Source organism: Harpia harpyja, chromosome 16, assembly GCF_026419915.1.
Source record: "Harpia harpyja isolate bHarHar1 chromosome 16, bHarHar1 primary haplotype, whole genome shotgun sequence".
NCBI classification, from domain to species: Eukaryota; Metazoa; Chordata; class Aves; order Accipitriformes; family Accipitridae; genus Harpia; species Harpia harpyja.
In genome coordinates this window covers 7,619,478-7,638,248 of record NC_068955.1, presented here as the reverse complement: position 1 = coordinate 7,638,248, position 18,771 = coordinate 7,619,478, and the positions used below count along the sequence as shown (strand labels likewise).

Here is an 18,771-nt window from a genome sequence, read left to right as displayed (position 1 = left end):
CTGCCGGGGGTCGGCGGGCCGGGGCGGGCTGGGGGGGGAGCGGGGGAGCGCGGTGCCGGGGCTCTCCGCTCGGCTCCGTCCCGCCCCGCCGCTGCCCCGTGCGGCGCTGGGGCACTCCCCTCCCCCGCCCTCCTCCCGCCCCTCCGGGCCCTCCCCCTGTGTCACGGCGGCGCCCGCATTCGGGGACGGGCACGGCGGAGGGAGGGAAGGAGGGAGAGAACGAACGAACGGACGAACGAAGGAACGGAGGGAGGAAGGAAGGAAGGAAGGAAGGAACGAACGGCGGCCGCCCCAGCATGTGGCCCGCCCGCGCCGTGGCGGCAGCGCGGCGGCGGCGGCGGCGGCGGGCAGGTGCGCGGCCGCTGAAACGGAGCGGGGGGGCGTAGGGGCGGGGAGCCGCCCGCCGCCCGCCGCCCGCCGCCGCCGCCGCCGCCGCCCTCGCCCGGCGCTGTCAGGTGCGTGCCGCCCGCCAGCATGGCTCCGCCGCGCCGCCGGACTTAGCGCCGGGCCGCCCGGGGGGAGGCTGCGCGCCCGCGTGCCAAAAGCTTCCCCCCCACCCCCCCACCTCCATCCCGCTTCTCCCCGCCCAGGTGCCCCGCCGCCCGGCTCCGGAGTACGCCGGTCCCCGGCCGAGGATGCCGCCCGCCGCCGGTCGCTCCGGTTCATCTGTTGCTGCCTGAACCGCGCCGCCAGCCCGGTGCAGCCTCCGCCGATGGATGCGGCAGCCCCCGCGCCCTGCCCGCCCGCAGCCGCCCCGCTGGCTATCGTGCCGGGAACGACTCCGGAGCTCCGCGGCTGGTAAAAAAAACAAAACAAAAAACCAAAACCAACAACAACAACAACAACAACAAAAAAAACAAAACCAAACCAAAAAACCAACCCCCCCGTCTCGCCCGGGGCTGGAGAGGCGACCGATGAATATGCAGCATCCCCCCCGGCTCGTCTCTCCCGTTAGCCTCCCGTTTCCCGGCGCGGAGCCGGGCAGAGCCGCCTCCTAAAGCTCCGCCGGACTTGGGGCTGCACCCCCGCCGCCTGCGCCCTCCAGGAGCCGGGCGCACGGAGCGGCTCCTCCTTCCCTTCTCCCCCTCCATCCGAGCTTGGAGCCCTTCTTCGCACTCCCTCTCGTGTTTTTTGGGTTTGTTTTTTTTTTTTGGTGTTTTTGGTGGGTTTTTTTTCTTTTTTCTTTTTTTGGGGTGGAAACCGACTGTAACTCCGGGGAGGGGGTTGTTGGGGGGGGGGCGGGAGCGGCGGGGAGGGGACCATGGAAGAAAAGCTCCAGGCGCATCAGGTGGAGATCGACCCGGATTTCGAGCCGCAGAGCCGGCCCCGGTCCTGCACTTGGCCTCTCCCCCACCCCGACTTCGCGGCGGAGGAGGAGGATGGGGGCGCGGCGGGAGGACCCCCGGCGCTGGCGGCCGGCGGCGGGGAGGGAGCCGAGAACGCGGCGGCCCCGGCGGAGCGCAGAACCGCCGCCGCCGCCTCCCTGCCGCCCCCCGGCGCGGACGTCGGGCAGCTCCGCAAGGCCAAGACCTCCCGGAGGAATGCCTGGGGCAACCTCTCCTACGCCGACCTCATCACCAAAGCCATCGAGAGCTCGCCGGAGAAGCGCCTCACCCTCTCGCAGATCTACGACTGGATGGTGCGATACGTCCCCTACTTTAAGGATAAAGGAGACAGCAACAGCTCCGCCGGCTGGAAGGTACCTGACCCCCCCCGACCCGAACCCCAGCGCAACTTCCCCCCCCCCCCCGTCCCCCCCGCTGCCCAAGGTGCAGCGGACCTTGGGTGTTTTCTCCGGGGCAGCCGGAGCTTGCCCCTGGCTGGGGGGGTTTGAGGGATCCCCGCTTTCCTCATGGTTGGGGCGGATAAGGGCTCGGTCAAGTTTTGGGGAGAGCCGGTGCCTCGTGGTGTTGCGCGTTGGAACCAGGCTGAGCTTGTCCCAGGTTCACCCCCTGGCCTCGGGTTGAGCCGGAGCACCGGGCTGCCATCCTCCCTGGGGAGGTCGGGGAGAGGGGGATGGCAGCGGGCAGGGTGGTCGCGGCCGGCTCTCCTGCTGGTGTGCGAGCACCGGGCTACGGTGAGTGACAGTCCCGCCGCCATGGCTCTGCCTGTCCCTGCCTGCGGGCACCCCAGCCCTGCCAGGTCCCTGAGTGCCAGTGGCGTGCCCAGGAGGACAGCCGGAGGGAGGGCTGTCCCCAAACAGGTGTCTCCGGGCCGGCTTTTACCCAGTGCGTCTCTCCTGTCTCAGCCCCCACCTTCCCCAGGGCCTTGTACCCCTCCCGGGGGGCCGCGCAGGCAGCACACGGCCCCCATGGCTCCACGCTGGCTTTCCCCGGCTTTGCTCCCCGGCTGGCACCATGGGCTTGTTAGAAATTCCTGGTGCGGGCAGTAATCCCCCTCTTGCTCGGTGCGAGCTGGGGATGTATCGCAGTGACCATTCCGGCACCGGGTGAGGGCATGGAGGGTGCCGGGTCCTGGGGGGGTCACGCTGGCCCCTCCGCTTGACGCTTGCCCAGCTCCACGCCGGGAAGGGGGAATAGATCGCCTGTGTCCAGATGGTGTCAGTAAAAAGAAGACGGTTTCTCTTAAGCCCTCCCCTAAGCCCTGTCACCTCCAGTGTGATTAGTGTGTAACAAGGCTTCGGGGGCTTTAATACCAGCCTGCGGTCCTGGCACGGTGTGCCCTGGCTCCGTCGGAGGCGGCTGGACCCGGTCTGCCTTGGGGGGGTCCTTCTTGGTTGCAAATGGGGCTCTTCTGGGGCAGGGAGGCCAGACTCTGTCTGTCTGTGGCACTTGTGGCCGGGCCGTGGGAGCTGGCGTTGCGGCGAGCCTGGGCATCCTCTCTGCCTTGCCCCACTCGTGATGGGTGGGCAGGGGGGCAGCTGGTGTCGTTGCTCCTCCCCCCCAGTGTGAGGATTCACTGGGGGAGGGTGTCAGGGCTGTGGAAGTGGCAGAAGGTGGCGGCTGTGTGGGGGCCTTTCAAACCCCCACCTGGGGCAAGACCTGCATGGCCCTGGGTGCACGCTGGGGGAGAATGGTCTCCCCAAGGCTCGCACCCATTGGGGACAGTGGGGGCCACGCACTAACGGGGTCTGGGGACATGTCAAGGAGGTTTGGCAGGGCTCTGGCCCGGTGCCCGGCAGAGCTGGGATGAGAAGCGAAGGGATTCCCAGGCAGCTAAGCCTGTCACTGGGCTGTAGGATGCTTGGGGACCCCCCCCAGCCGAGTGTCCCTGAAGGGCAGCCCAGGGCAGTGAGGGCGAGGGGACGGAGCCATGAACAAGTTTGTGTGCCCAACCGCAGCCGGGCAGGAGCAGGGAAGGGGGATGCTCGTATCCCCCGGTGCTGGCACGCGAGCCAAAGCCGTTGAGCAAAGCCCTCCCCGCGTGGGAAGGACCCCGGCCGGGGATGGCGGGGCTAGCAGCCGTCCTTGTCACGGGCGAGTGCTGGGGTTTGATCCACCCACGGCTTGCACGGGACGGAGGAGTGACCCATGTCCTCTCTGGGCGTGCCAGGGCTTGCACAGGGACAGTGGCAACGCATGGGTGTGTCTGTGCGGGTGTGCAAGGTGGCACAGGCTTCCCTTCCTGCCTACACCGGCACCGGCTTTTGGCCCCTGGGCGAGGGCAGGCTGTGACGGCAGCGTTGGCTGCCCGCATCAGTCCTGGCGGAGGTGACCCTCGAGGGCATCCTCCCGGGAAAGCAGGAGCGGCCTTTCCCCATGTCAACTGTCACCCAGGGTGTCCCCCCATGTGTCCCAGAGCCACGGGAGGGCCAAGACCTTCTCCCAGCAAAGCCTCCACAGGGAGCGTGTGGGAGCAACGCGGGTTGTTCAGCCCTGTCCCTTGCCCCCTACGTCCTCCATGGTGTCCCTTGTCCCTTGGGGTAGGAATGGTGCCTGGCCTGTGTCCCCATACCAGCACTGCTCAGGGTGCTACCAGCAGAGCCCCATCACCCGACGTGGGGTTTGGTGACTTTCTCAAGGGGGGCTGCGTCCCCAGAGGCTTGGTGGTGCATGATGTGCAAGGGGGGAGGACAGACTCAGGGTCCAGCTGCTGTTGGGCACGAAGGGGCATTTGCAGGGGCTTGCAGGGGCCGCCTGATCGAGTGGGCTTGCCTGGCCGCACCCCCGGGATGGGATGCTCTCCCGCATTCCTGGCCCATCTCCGGGTCGGAGCGGCTCCACCATGGCTCTGCCTGTCTTCCCCTGGGCTGCGGGCTGGCGGTTCTGCTGCCCGGGCTGCAACCGCTGCTGCCTGCTCCCTCCTGGCAGCCCCCCTTGCCCTCCACGTTGGCACTGTGGCTTAAACCTCCCAGCCCAGCCCAGCGCCGGGCCGGTCACAGGGCAGACGGGAGGACCGAGGGCTGCCCAGCGAAACGCTCTGCCTGACCTGCCCGCGCACTGGGACGGACAGCACAGGGTACCCTGGGGCCTGTCCTGATGCTGCAGGTGCCTGATGCCCAGCTGGGGCTGGTGGTGCGAGGGCTGGCAAGAGCCTGGGGTGAGAAGCAGTATGCAGAGACCCCCTTTGCCTGGCATTCTTGTCGGACACCAGCATGTCAGGGGTTAAACACCTTCCTCACAACCCCATGTCCCTCCTGCCTGTCCTTTGCCCCCGGACCCCCTGGGTGCCCCCCCCCCCCCCCCCCCGCGCATCCCTCCCCGGGGCAGGCTGGCAGCTCGTGGTGCTGAGGGAGCACCCAGAGCGCTGGGCAGTCAATTTTGTGGTAACGAGCTGCTGGCGGCTTATTAAAGAGCCCCTGGAGATGCCACGTCCCTCCTGCCCCAGGCCTGGGAGAAGCATGGCGGATTTAAAGCGTTTCATTACCCAGCACAGCGGTGTCAGAGGGGGGTCTCGGGTAACGGGCTGCTCCTTTAATTAGCTCCTTCACAGCCTCCCTGTGCCGGGAAGAGCAGGATGGCGGAGGTCTGGGGGCCCAGCCAAGGGCAACGGCATCCCCATGGGGTGCTGGCTGCGCTGCTGGTGGTCTGGCAGGACTTCTCCAACCCCCCGCCCTGCTCCGGCACTGGAGGGGCTTTCCCAGCAGGACCACCTTCCCGCATCCAGCCGGCTGTGCGGATGCTGCACCCACGCCTGCCCATGGTGTCTGATGTGTCTGTCGGGGATATGTCCTCCCAGGCTGGTTCGTTGTCTCTCGGAGGGGGAAGGATGCTGGCACGGGGTGCATTTTGGGCTCAGGCCTCTCCTTCCCTGCCAAGCTGCGGGTTGCATTACATGGTTTTATGGCAAGGTAACCGGAGGCACACTATCTAAAAACCTTGGCCGTGCTCAGCGTCGGGGCCAGGACCCAGGTCTGTCTAACAGGGAGGGGGGAACGCTCTGGCTGGTGCCCCCCCGGGATGTGCATCCCCCCATGCTCCCCATGCTGCAGCGGGCTGGGCTGGCATGTTGGGCTTGTGCACCGGGAGCTGCTGCTGCTGCTTCCCAATGCAGGGCAGCAGGCGCCCGTTGACTGACAGTTCTGCTTAATTAGGGAGTTGTTATTTTATCAATTCCAAAGCGCTTGAAGTTTTCTGCTCCAGCTCACGCTTTCCACTTGTTAATGGGAAACCAACACCCTCCGTCAAAAAGGCAGTGGCACTGATGCATTTTAAAGGTTTCTGCTTGCTCTGGTTTGACATCCAAAATATAACAATCAAGCAATCAGCTGGTGGATGCCTGTTTGATGCGGCTCTGACAGTGCTGAAAACCTTAATTTCCCAGCCCTCCCCTCCACCTCCTCCTTTATATTGCTGGGTCGGTAGCGCAGTGGCTGCTCCTGCCATGGGGGACTGGGGCTGCCGTGTCCTGCTGGCCCATGGGCGCCGGGAGCACTGTGTGCTGGGGGCTGGGGGCTGCCATGCAGAGATGCCCCACCAAGTGCCACCTTCCCCTGCAGGGCAGGATGGAAATGAATTAGGGAGAGAGAGGGGTGGAAAGGGTGTTTGGGTGGGAGCGTGGTCTGAGTGCCCCTCAGGGCAAGGGTTTGGGTGTAGTGGGGTGCTTCTCCTCCCCACTGGGCATGGAGACCCCTGAGCTACAGCCCCGTGGGGCATGGCAAGAGCATCCTTCAGGGGAGCTGCTCCTGGCTCTACCTGCTCTGTCACTGATGCCACCCCTGCCCCAGCCCCTGCCCTTCCCCTCTTGGATGGGGGCGAGTGCATCTGCCTGGAACGCTGCCCGGTGCGGCTGGAGAGGCTCGAACCCAGCGCCTGGGACTAATGGGGACGACTTTCCCCTTGCAGAGGGCAGCCTGGGTGCCAGCGAGGGAGCGGGTGGTGCCATGGGGGGGTGGCGAAGGGGGGAGTTATGGGGAGGATGGGGTGACACGGCTCTGGGGGTGACACGGCTCTAGGGGTGCACAGCAGGCTGGCTCCCATTTGCACTGGGATTAGCAGCGTGCCACTGGCCCCGGGGGGCTCGGCGGAGGGCACGGCCCCAGGGCACTGGGCTGAGCGCGGGGGGGCTGCCCACTCCGGGCTCCCGTTGGGGCGGTTTGGCGCGGCTCAGCTCGGCTCACGTATCCCTGTCCTCTCCATATATGGAGATTTTTCCAGCAGCACGGAGAGCCCGATGCTCCCCGGAGAGCTGCCCGGCTGTCCCAGGGGCCGAGCAGGGTTGGGAGGAACTGCCGGCTCCTTCACCTCGGGGAAACCCCTCTGCTTCACCCCCAAAGAGCTCCTGGATAAGCCTCCCTGGCTCTCCGGTCCCCACAGGTGCAATGCCCCTGGGGTCCCCCCCGATGTGAGGGGATCCCCCAACATTTTCCCACAGCACAGGCGGGTCCCCTGGGATGCTGGGCTGGGGTACCCGACCCTTAAACGTCCCAGGGCTGGAGCGGGGGACTCCTCGCCTGTCCCCGACTTCACACAGGGATGGGGGAGCCCGCTCCCTTCCCCCCGAGCGGCTCCCGAGCTGCTGGCGGCATGGCTGTGAGGAATCCCCCGCACTCCTCTCTCCTTCCCACCTCATTTTTCTCTCTCCTTTTTGGAGGTTTTCATCTTCCTTCTGATTTCTCCCCCCCCCCCCCCCCCCCTTCTTCTGGAATCGCTTTTCATGCAGCGCTAACTGCTGAAGTAACACAAACCTGCTAAATGGTCCGGCTTTATGATAGCATAAAAATGATACTACAGCAGTGAGTGGGGCTTTATTAAACCCAAGGGAAAGGCTCCAAATGAACAGCTTGCTCTGCTCTTAGCTTTCCCCCCCCACTCCCTCCCTTTATTTTTAATAACCACTGGAATATAAACTACAGTTAAGATCCTGTGGACTAGAAGAGTGCTCACAGCCCGGCATTATCTCCGTCCGTCCCCACATGCGGGTCCCTGTGCACATCCATCCCCTCCCGCTTGCCTGGTGCTCTGATGGGAGGACCAGCATCCCGGGCTGGGAAATGAATTTCCTGGTGTTTGGCTTTGTACTTAAAAACCCTTGTAAATATTTTGCAGGGAGGCCGCGCCCCCAGCGAGTCAGGCCAGGTGTGATGTAGGAGCGAGCTGGAGCTCCTTGGCCTGGCTTCCCATCCCAGTGGGATCCTCACCGGGATGCTGCCGGCAGCGGGAGGTCCCCTGGGCTTAGGGAGTGGGGTTGGACACCTGTCACCACCGTGTCCTCACCGAGGGAGCTCGCAGGAAGGAGATGGATCTCCCCTCCCCACTGCCACAACGGGGTCAGACCCCCAGCCCCAGGCTGTCCCCTCCATCCCTGGGGTCCACCCCAAGCCCCGCTGCTGCCATGCCCTTGGGTCTCCCGTGGGAATGCTCTGGAGCTGGGTATGGGGTCTCCCCCTTGCCCTGCCACCCCACTGCACCTCCGCCCCACCTGCGGGGAGGCAGCTTCCTTCCCCCCTGCCCTCCTGCACCCACTGGCAGTGGGCTCGCCGCTCCTCGATTGCATTACTTTTAATTAGCCCGACACTTCCCGTAGGCTCCTCTCTCCTGCTGAAGGTGCCTGATTAGTGCTGAGGTGAAAGGCACTTTGGGTTACGGAAGGACACGCGGAGAGGCTCGCCTGTCTGCCGCTGAAGCTCATTTTGGACAGCATCTGTTCATTATTATGTGGTGCCTTGGCTGGACGCCAACCAGGAGAACTGAAAGCCCCGGCACAAAGCTTGCTTTCACCCGCCGCGGGGAGGAGGAGGCAGCCGGCGCTGGGAAGGGGTGCGGGGACCCCCAAAGCAGGCTGGTCCCTTCCCTCCCAGCGGGGATGCTCCAGCATCCCAGAGCATCCTGAGGTGTCGCCTGCTATGGGTCAGCCATGGGGTGTCCAGCCCCGCTGGGATCGCTGCTGTCCTGTGGGGTGGGGGGCAGCAGCAGGGGGCTGCCCCAGGGGGGTTAGCAGCAGCATGGGGTGATGTTGGGGTCTGCGTGACTGATGCCTACTTTTTCAGGAGGGGGCTCGTCCTTCCCCTCCCCAGCACCCCCATGCCACCCCATGCACCCAGCTGTGCCCATCGGGGCTGTGTGCTGTGCCGGGGCTCAGCAGCGGGGAGGTTCCTGGGCTTTGCTGCCTGCTGGCCCTCTGGGCGCGGGTGCCGGGGTTGACGGCACTTTGTACCCACCGAGGCAGGGATGCAGCAGCGATGCAGCTCAGCTCACTGCTCCCCTGGGGCCTGTGGGCCGAGGAGGTTTCCCAAACAGCCCTGGGTGCTGGCAGTGGGAGCGTGTGAGGGGATGGCTCTGCCACCCAGACACCCTGGTGCGGGCAAACCCTTGCCTGCGCCTGCCCACAGGGCTGGGCAGAGCACAGGGAGCTGCAGGCAGCAATGCCGCAGGGCATCCACTGCCTGTGCACGCACGTCTGAATTTGCACGTGTTCCCTCGCACGCTTGTGCGTGTGCATGCTGGGCGCGGCGCGTGCACACGCGACACACGTGTGCCGGGCTCGCCACGTGCGTTCCCACGTGCGCTCGCACCCGCACGTTGCAGTCGAATGCACATCGGGTGTGCAAGGGCAGCGCAGGGAAGGACCCTTGAACACGCTTTGGGCTGGCTCGTGCTGCTGCATGGCCCTCCTGGGGACATGGGCTGGTGGCAGTGTCCCCCTGACCTTGGGGACCGGGGGGACACCATGGCCTTGCTGTGGGGTGGTGGGTACCGCAGGGGCTGGGTGCTTTTGAAGATGTGGCTGTGGCTTGAGGGGGGGTGGCAGCCTGAGCCGGGGCGCCGAGCAGCCACCTTTGATTTGCTGGGAAGGGAAAAAAAACCAAAAAGCAAAAAAACAAAGAAAAAAAGCCAACCCCAAGAAAGAGAAGAAAGGCGAGGGTTGTTCGTAGCTGCCTGCCACCTGGCGCGGTGCCAGCCCGGGGACGCTCCGGAGCAGACATGCCAAGCTGTAATTGCAGACAGGCTCATTTCAAGAGACGAGACGGTTATTTTTAACTCGGGTTAAGGTAATGCACTGATCTTCTGCCTGCTGGTTCAAAAGTTCAACCCCCCCCTCCCCAAACCCCCCTTTGCTTGCCCACCCCATGCCGGTACCCCCTTAGCTGGACTCCGGGTGCCCGCCTGGAAGGCGCATGCCCGTGCCCACAGCCCGCGGTTGGGCAGCCTGGCGCTGCCAGACACCCTCGCCCTCCCCGGGGCAGCCTTTGTGTCTCCCCGGGAGTCTGGCTCCTCTCCTGCGGGATTGGGAGGAGGCTGCAGCCGAGGCCAGCCCCGGGGTACGGAGGAGACGGGCGTTCGCGGGGCTGTGCCAGCTCCGTGCCCAGCCTTGGCGCTGCCGCGGTCCCCGAGGGATGGTGTCGGGGACGGGCGCTGCGTGCCAGGCTGCCAGATCCTGCTCGGCGTCCAGTGGGAAAGCCTTGCAATGCTGTGAGTGGTGTCACTGCTCACTCTCCGAGGTCCCCAAGCGCTTTCCAGTCACGGCTCCATATGCTGGTGGCCGTGCTGCCCCAGGGACTGCTGGCGTCTCCTCCAGCAGCCAGGCTGGCAGGGATGGCAGGGCAGTGTGGGGGTGGTGGGATGTGGGTTCCCCCCTCCTTGGGCTCGCTGGGCATCCCCGCAGTGGAGGGCTGAGTCTCTGGGCCACCCGTCTGGTTGGACCAGCCACCGAGCCCGACGCTCCCAGAGCCTCTTGTTGGTCCATGCCAAGGACCGTGCAGCCACCTCGGCTCTGGCCGTTGGCAGCGGGAGAGCCAAAAAGCCATGTGTGGGGGATATATCACCTCTTTTTTTTTTTCCCTTAAAATGTATTGCAGAGTGCCAGCAGGGTTTGGGTGCCTTCTACTCCTTGGGGAGCAGCTTTGCTACCCTGAGACGGGATGTCACTGGCAGCATGGGACCCAAGCGGTGCCAAGCTGGGGAGCATGGGGACGAGCCTGGCACCCGCTCCCTGACTCTTTGCCCAAACCATCTGAAGCGAAAGTGGAGTAGAAACACTCCGCAGCATGTCAGGTTTGGACGTGTAATAGCTGTAATTAATCCTTTGCCCCCCCATCAGCCTCCCCTAGGAGCCCAGCCACTGGGAGCCGGCGGGAACAAAGTCCCGGGGCGTTCCCGAGCAGGAGCAGCGTGTCCGTCCCCCTGTCCCCAAATGCCCTCTCGCCCTGGTTTGTGGCGTCAGCAGTTTGCCAGACGGCCAGGAACTCCCTGCGTGGCCGAGATGTCTTTTGTCTTCAGCCGTTGCATGGCCGGGACTGCCAGCTGCAGGTGCTTCGCTGCTCCTCCTTTCTGCTGCCGTGGTTCGGCATTTTCCTCCCCTTGGATGTAGCTGCTTTCGGCAGAAGCGCTGAGGTTTGGGGGGACCCGAGGGGAGCTGAGACCCGCCGTCCACGTTTCGTGGTGTTTCGCCGCTTGCCTGGGCTCGTCGCTGGCCCCTGTGGCAGCGCATCGTCTGCCGGAGCCGATAAATCAGGGGGAACAGCCCGGCTGCGTCAGCGGTGAATTGTGGGGCCATTATCTGTAATGAGTTCAACAAGGATGGCATGGCGTGAGCCGTGGGGCGAGCCTTACCGGGATTATTCCTGGACTGTGACCCTGGCAAGGTGGGAGGCATCTCCTAGCCCAGTGGGGTGGCCGGCTCCGTGGGGGGGTTACGTGGCCACGCGCTTCGCTGCTCTGCCTGTGCGGACCCATGGGATGGGAAGGGCTACCCGCCATCCCCTCTGCACGTGGGGATTGGGAGTGGAGGGGGACCGGGGGGTCGTGTGGGTACCATTGGCTCCGTACTGGCGTCTGTTGATGCTGGAGGGACTGGGCACCACATCAGCATGTGCTGAGGTTTCAAGCATCCCTGGAGCCCGCCCAGGCTCTGGGATGTGTTTGGTAGCGCAGGATCGGAAACACCCAGGGCAGTCTCTAAGGATGGGAGAGCTGGGGAGACCACGACTGGGACCGTGCTTGGGACCGTGCTTGGGACCACACTTGGGACAGTGCTTGCTTGGGACCACGCTTGTGACCTCCTTTAGCAGCGGGTCCACTGGCTCCTTCCCCCCGCGGGTGCAGGGCACCAGGAACCATCCTGTCCCGCTGCACAGCTGGTCGGAGCTGCTGAGAGCCGACAGCTGCCGGGAGCGGGTTTAAGCAGGATGAAGAAGGACAAGTCCGTGGCTCTGCAATGCTACGCCGATGGGTTCAGGCAGCCAGGATGCCTGCTGTCACCTCCTGCCTGCAACTTGCCTGGCCGGCAGCCGGCCCTCGCGCCCTCCCTGCCCCAGGTGGAGGGCGCGTGCGGAGATGCAGGGAAGGAATTAACAAGCTTGTGGAGCGACAGGCTCATAAATTTCAGCTTTTTTTTTGAGACTGTCAAACCTATGCCTGTCCCAGGGATGTAAGACAGCATTTTATTGCTGCCTGCTTGATGGTTGTTCCCTTCTCCTCTGCGGCTGTGATTTATTTCTGCACTTTGCGCTGATTGGATTAGAAGTTTAAATGCTAAGGGTGCATAACAATATATTTTTCTTATTAATATTAAAAAATCATTATTGGATTTTTTATAGTTCTGTTTTGAATTGAATCCCCTTGCTTGATTTATTCTCTCTCCCAGAGTAGAATTTAATGCTAATAGGAACAATCATTGCTTTGTTTTGAATCTTTGACTGTTTGGAAAACTTTCCCTGCAAAGGGAAATTACAGCATTATTAAGAGTCCATTAAAATAGGGTTTGCCCATTCCTGACTATTACCTGTGAGCTGGAGAGAAAACAAAAAAGCCAAGACAAAGAGTCTCTTTTGTAGGGCTTTCTGCTTACACCCTTCCCTAGGTATAACGCAATTATCGTGCCAATTATTATAATCAGCTCTATTTTATCGCAGGTATTAATTGCAAGTCCGGTCAGTTTGATTTCTTGGCGGGACGCTGGGCGGTGAACACATGCGTGTAGCGGCAGAGCGCGACTCATCCGCGCTCACCTATGGATGGGCGAAAGGCAGGGGCCTGGCCGCCCGCGATGGGGGACGATGGGGACTGCGGGGCTGCTCAGCTTCTTGCTGGATTTCATATTTTTAAGGCAAATATGAGAAGCATGACGGCAGCCCCCGGCTGATGCCTTTCGCAGCGTGTCCCCGGGGCTGTGGGTACCAAGTGACGGGGTGGAGGATGCTGGATTTCCTCCCTGTGATGCCCTCCGTCCCGGTGCGGAGGCTGAGCGGTGCCTCTGCCCGAGCGTGGCGACCAGCCATCGCCCACCCACTGCCGTGCCAGCCCCGGGACCCACCACATCCTTGCAGCTGTGCCCGGCGTGCCTTGCTTTCAGGCAGCTGCCTGCAGCCCACAGGGGCTGGGCACACAACCCACGGGCAGCCCTGGAGAGCAGAGGCAGGCAGGCAGGGGGGAATGGGGCAGAGGTCAGAGGGGCGGCGTGATGCCAGGCAGCTGGAGACGTGCCTGGGCTCTGTGCATGGTGCTGGGATGGGTGCAGCGGCGACGGGGACCTGTGCCAGGCTTGGCATGCGGCCGGCACGGTTGGCAGGGGGAGGGCAGCCTGCCTGGGCACGGCTGGGGCAGGCCTGGTCAGCCGCGGCCCCGAGGAGCACCAAGGCAGAGGGGGGAGGCTGGGGTGTGGGGTGGCTACTGGGTGTAGGTGGGAGCGGCAGGAATGTCAGCCCGAGGCACGCGGGGTCCCACGTTGGCATGAACCACCCTGCAGCACTGCACCGTGCCAGGCCACCAGCCTGCACTCTGCACCCCAAAACCTACACCCTGCACCCCTCACTCTGCTCTCCAAAGCCAGCACTCTGCACCCCAGAACCTGCACCTGCATTGCGCTCCCCAGACTCTGCTCCCTGCATCCTGCACGTCACACCCTGTACCCCAAGACCTCCACCCCACACCCTGCATCCCAAAACCTGCACACTGTACCCTGCATCCTGCATCCCAGACCCTGCACCTCGCACCCTGCACCCCACCTGCCCAGACTCCCGCCCAGACATTGCTTATTGCAAACCTTCACCCACTCCCACTGTGCACCCCCATACCTTGAATCCCCCCATGCACCCTGTACCCTGAACACTCAGAAACCCACCTGTGCTTGCTGGACACCCCGTGTGCTCGGCTCTGCCTCCTTGACCCCTCCGTGCTCTGTGGGTTATGGGGTGTTGCTGCAAAGTGCATCAGCTGGCGGGGAAACCCCTGTCCCCCCTCGCCCCATGGCACGCCAGCATGAGCAGTTGGGATGTGCACCCCCATGGGTCTGGGGGTGCAGTGCCGTCCCTTGGGGACCACCCTCTGCTGTGATGGGGTGGGGGTCCCCAGCACACTTCTGCGTCCTGGCCCTCGCCGGTGTGATGGGCGTTTGGAGAGCGCTCCCGCTCACCCCGCTTTCCCACCGTGCACTGCCAAGCCTGCAAAATAGTTTTTTTCCACCACTGACAACGCTGTGGCAAACACATGCAGCGAAACAGCAGCCCTCAGTGTAATGAGAAAATGCCAGACGGGTGCGTCAGATGCCGGGCTGAGGGGAGCTAACCCAGCCGCGCCGTGGGGTCTGGCTCACCCCGGGGATGGGGCGAGGAGGTGCGCCCTCAGACCCCTCTGGAGCTGTGGGATGGGCCCCTCCTTGCATGCCGTGCCGGGGAGATGCTTGCTCAGAGGTGGTCCAACCACCTCCCCGCTGCTGCCGGGACAGCACTGCAGGGCACACGTGTGCCCCCCCACCCCGTGCTGGCGGGTGGCACCGGGCACGGCCCTGGCGGGGCTGTCGGTACCCACAAAGCATCGCTGGCTTCCAAGCAGCGTGTCCTTAGGTGTCCTCCCACGTGCTGGGACCATCTGGCCGAGGTTTCCAGCGCCCCATTCATGGCCAGGCAGCGCTGGGATCCCGGTGGTAGGATCCACTTGCCCTCCATGCGTATTTTTTGGCTGACCCCCTCTTGTTTTTCCTCAATCCTGGAGCCTGAGCGCGCCAGCCAAGGAGCGGCTGTATGGGGAGGCTGCCTGCCAGGCCCCCGAGCCGGCTGCGAGGCCGTAGGGTTTATGGCAGCGGCAGCCCTGCGCTGGGCTCGCGGTGGTGGCTGCGGGCTTTGAGGTGGGGACCTGGCATGGGGGGATGCAGGGTGTACCCCCGGGATGCGCGGCAGGGTCCTGGCAGGTACCTCTGTGCCCGTCCTGCTGCCCATCCCCAGGAGGCAGAGACACGTATGTGTCCGTGCCCATGTGGGAATCAGGGGGCTGACCCCACAGCTGGGGTTTGGGGAGCGAGATGGGGAGACGTGGGGTACAGTGCTGTGGGAACACTGGGGTGCAGCGCTGGGATATTGGGGGTATGGGACTATGGAATGTGGGGTGCAGGTCTGGGAAGTGTGGGGTGCTGCAGCTGCCACAGGGCAGCGAGACATGGAGCAGCAAGGGGAGATGTGGGCTGGGCCGTGCTTGCAGTGTGGCCAGCCTGACTCCCCAAAGCTCCCAGTTTAACCAGCAAGGCCCCAGTAAGGTACCCAGCTACGGGGGTCCAAGCAGGGCCCTGTGGCCCCCCCAGCCAAGACCCACAGGTGGCTCCTCAGCAGGGGGGCAGGATGCCCAGGGTCCCCTCCTGCCTCGCTGGGGCACCCGCATGGTGGCACGGCCCCAGGGAGACGGGGCTAGTGATGGCCTCGGTCCCTGGGACCCCTGTCCCTGCCCCCAGCCCTCTCCACGGCACGAATCCTGCTCCTGCGTGCGGAGAGTGAGCGGAACCAGGGGGCTCCTACAATTATCATCGCACTGAATAATTCATAGCAGCATTACTCCAACAAAGCCTCGCCGTGCCCCAGCTCCCCGCCATGCCGCCTGGCAAGCACCGGCTGGCTTTGGGGGTGCCAAAAAGTGGGGGGGCAGGCTGGCCGGTGGGGCTGGGGCGGGACAGAGAGGTGTCTGTCACCTGCTACCTGCTGCCGGGGGTTGGGGGGAGGCGCAGGCAGGGGATGGAGGAGCGGGTTGGTGTGCGCGTCCCCGGGAGCATCGCCATCCTCCCCGCTGCTCCCCCACGCTACGTGCCTCAGTTTCCTCCTTGTCACAGTGCCAGGGACGCTGGGGTGAGCAGGACCGGCACGTGGGTTGTTTCGCTGCCTGGCTCAGGACACCCCATCTTTTAGGGGGGGTGTCTCCGCACAAGCACACAGCATCCCGATCCCTCCAGCCATTCCTGCAGGGCTGGATTTGCCCCAGGGGGGTCGAGACCCCATCCAGCCGGGACCCAGCTGCGGGGCCGGGAGCTCTTGGCCCCAAGCGCCTGTGAGGCCGGGAGCAGTGAGGGGTTAAACGCAATAAAGCCGGTGTGAAACTTTTGGCTGGGGAGCTGCAGGCAGAAAGTGCATTTGTAGCCGCAAGTGGCCGCCTTGAAGACGATCCAGATCTGTCTGGGAGCCGTCTGCTGCTAAAACCCTTTGATCCACTTACTTCTCCCCGGGGAGCTCCCTGAAGCTCTGGTGCTAATGCCCCCGTGGCGACAGGGGCTTCGCTGCCAGACGGATGCAGGAAAGACCCCCCTTCCCACTGCCAGGGAGGAAAGCAGCCGCCAAAAAAGGGGGGGGGGGCAAAAAAAATGAGGGGCTTTGGGACACAAGAGCGATGCCGCCAGGCTTAATGTGTGGGGTGCTGGGGCTGCCTGGGGGTGGGAGCAGGTTGGGCTGTTCCCAGGCTGTGGGCAGGGATGTGAGGGATGGAGGGAGCGTCGCTGGGTGATTGCCGTGGTGCCAGGGCGGGGGGAAGGATGGCGGTGCTGTCACGGGGAGGGTTTGCATCGTTGATGGCTCCTCAGGACTGCAGATCTGGGGGCTCCCAGCCGCAGGGCTGACTGCCCCCGTGCAGAGCCACATGCATGGCAGGGTGTGAGGCCGTACCGCTCAGCAGCCAGACCCGCCGGTGATTTTGGGGGTGATGAGGGCCCGGAGCAGCTTTGCTCAGGGGAGCGTGTCCCTTCTGCCTCCCTGCCAAGGCCCGGGAGCAGGATGCACCCTCCTGGGGCTGGGAAGGTAGCAGTGGCACGTGTGGCTGTAGGGATGCTCTTGGGGACACAGGTCCTATTCATCCTCACCCTGTATGGCCTCACAGCCTTGGTTTGTGGGGGCAGGAGGTCCAGCCCTGTGCCCAGCTGCACCCGAGCGTTTGGGATTTATCCCGATGTGTATTTGTACCTGTTCCCAGTGTGAGTGGCACTGGGATCCCCATGCTGGCCATGCTGTGCCGAGCCAGCGGGCATGGGGATGGCTCTTGGGGTCAGTGAAGGTTTGGGGCATGGGGAGATGGTTTTTGAGTCAGTTGGGCAATGTTTGCTTGTGTGGAGGTTTTTTCCACAAAGGAAAAACAAATTTGGGTCAACTGGCCCAGATAGCAAATTGGCTGAAAGGGGAAGGCAGGAAGAAAACCAATAGTGCTGGGCATCCAGGAGCCAGCTCCCATGGGTTTAAATGACATATCGACAGTTTTGGGTCGTAGCGATAACTTTGCTTTTACTGTAGTAAATGCTTAAAGACGGGGAAGCTGAAATAAGCTGCCGTACTGGACCTCAAATACACATTTTCCAGTGGGTGTCAGGACTTAAAGGATGCACTGGTCTGTGCCTTGTCCTCCCCACATCCCCATCGTGGATGGGTTTCACCCCTGTGGCAGTGGGGATGGGTGTCCTCGGGGGGGTCCTGGGCTGGGAGCAGTGCTGTACAGCATGGGCAGTGATGGGGTTGGCATGGTGCTGAGCCCTGCAAGGGGACACTTTCACATGGGCTGTACCCTGTGCCCTGCATAACACGCAGGCAAGTTACAGATGGACCCATTAACCACAGGCTGCAAGTCTGTGCACGGAGCAGGATGAGGCCATAGGGGAGGAAGGCCACAACATCCTCCTCCCTCCTGGGGGATAGGGTTTGGGAGCTGGTACTCTGGCGGGTACCCGATGCTGCCTGTGGTTTCGGAGATGCTGGGCTGCCCTGCCAGCAGGATGGCATCGCCTCCACCGCTGCCAGCAGCCCTGGCTGCGCTCGTGGGGAAGGAAAAAACCATTGAGGCAGTGGCGGAGCCGCGGGAGAGGCCAGGGGACGGTCACGGCTGGGTCCGGAGGGCTCATGGCGGGGCCGAAGGGGTGGGATGGAGGTGTGAAGGGAGGCGAGCGGGGAGCGAACAAAAGCTGCATTGAGTGACAGCGCCTGGCCGTCCCGCCGCCAGCGGAGCAGGAGCCTGGCCAGGAAAAACAGGGCCTGGAGCGGGGAGCACATCGTGTCCCTGGCTGGGGCCGCCGGGGCCCTCGGTACATTCTGTAGCGGAGGAAGCTGGCGCGGGGACGGGCTGGCTCGCCGGCCGCCGCGGTGCAGCTGACCCCGGCGGGGAGAGGCGTGGGGGGCTCCCCCCCTCTGGGTGCTGCACCCTCTGACCGCATCGCTTGCCGGGGCTAATTGTCTGCGTAATGAGCCTGGCTGAGACCGGCCAGAGCCCCCTCTCCCACCCGCTCGCTCAAGGGGGGTCGGAGGCTCCTCGGTTCTGGGTCAGCGCTAGGGGAGGAGGCAATAGGGGTGGGGGGGGGACGAACGACCGGCTTGCAGACAGCGAGCGGGCGCCGTGCCCAGGAATTCGAGGATGGTTTGCAGGCTGCGCTGCCCAGGCAGCAGCGTCTAATTCAATTAAAGCTCAGTGTCACGAAGCCGGGAGGCCGGCGGCGCGTGGGAGCCTGGTGGGGGCCCCCGTGGGGGAGGCGGCCATCTGAAGGGCTGCCAGGTCCCCTGGGAAACAGCCTGGACGTCGGCGGGCTGGGGGTGTCCCTTCCCCCCCCCAACCTCTGCTGAGAGACCTGGCACGCTGGGCATGGGGTCTTACCCAGGCTGGCACTGCAGGCAGGTACCCACAGCCCGGGGATCCTGTGGAGCTGCTGGAGGTGTCACCCCCCAGTTAGGAGGTATTGAGGCATGACCCTGGGTGCTCCAACCCCTTGGGATGGGCTTCCAGGTGACAGGAGTCAGGAGCAGCTGCCTTCCTGTGGTGTTTCGTGGCTTCCCGTTGCTTTTACACCTCCTCCCTGTGCCCCAGCATCCTTCATCCCCCTCCGCTGCACTCCACCCCAGCCCTGCTGCAGTCCCCATCCCCATCACCCCCCAGGAAAAACCTAAAATTAATGACCAAGAGGGCTGTGGATGCGGTTCAAACCCCTGTGGTTCAGGCGCAGAGTATCGTGTCCCTGCAGTCCAGAGCTGATTTGTTCCTGGTGGTCTGGGCACCGGTTCCTCCTGCCCCTTTTTGGGCCTTTTGTGACACCCTCCCCAGACACCTTTTTTGGGTGGCTTTGTTTCCGAGTGTCTGATTGCTCCAACTGAAAGAGAAGACCCCGCTGGCAGCGTGGACCCCAGGAGGGTCCTGGGGCCACGAGTGCCTG

The 18,771-nt window shown here is 63.9% G+C and overlaps 1 protein-coding gene across 1 annotated transcript in view; it reads left to right on the top strand.

Moving 5' to 3' along the window:
* The first annotated feature begins 1,251 nt into the window (after positions 1-1,251).
* FOXO6 (forkhead box O6) overlaps positions 1,252-18,771 on the top strand; it is a 39,546-nt gene continuing 22,026 nt past the window's right edge. The window contains exon 1 of the mRNA XM_052811605.1: positions 1,252-1,699. Within this exon, the coding sequence (XP_052667565.1) occupies positions 1,262-1,699 (438 nt within the window). The 5' untranslated portion in view covers positions 1,252-1,261. The remainder of the gene's footprint in view (positions 1,700-18,771) is intronic.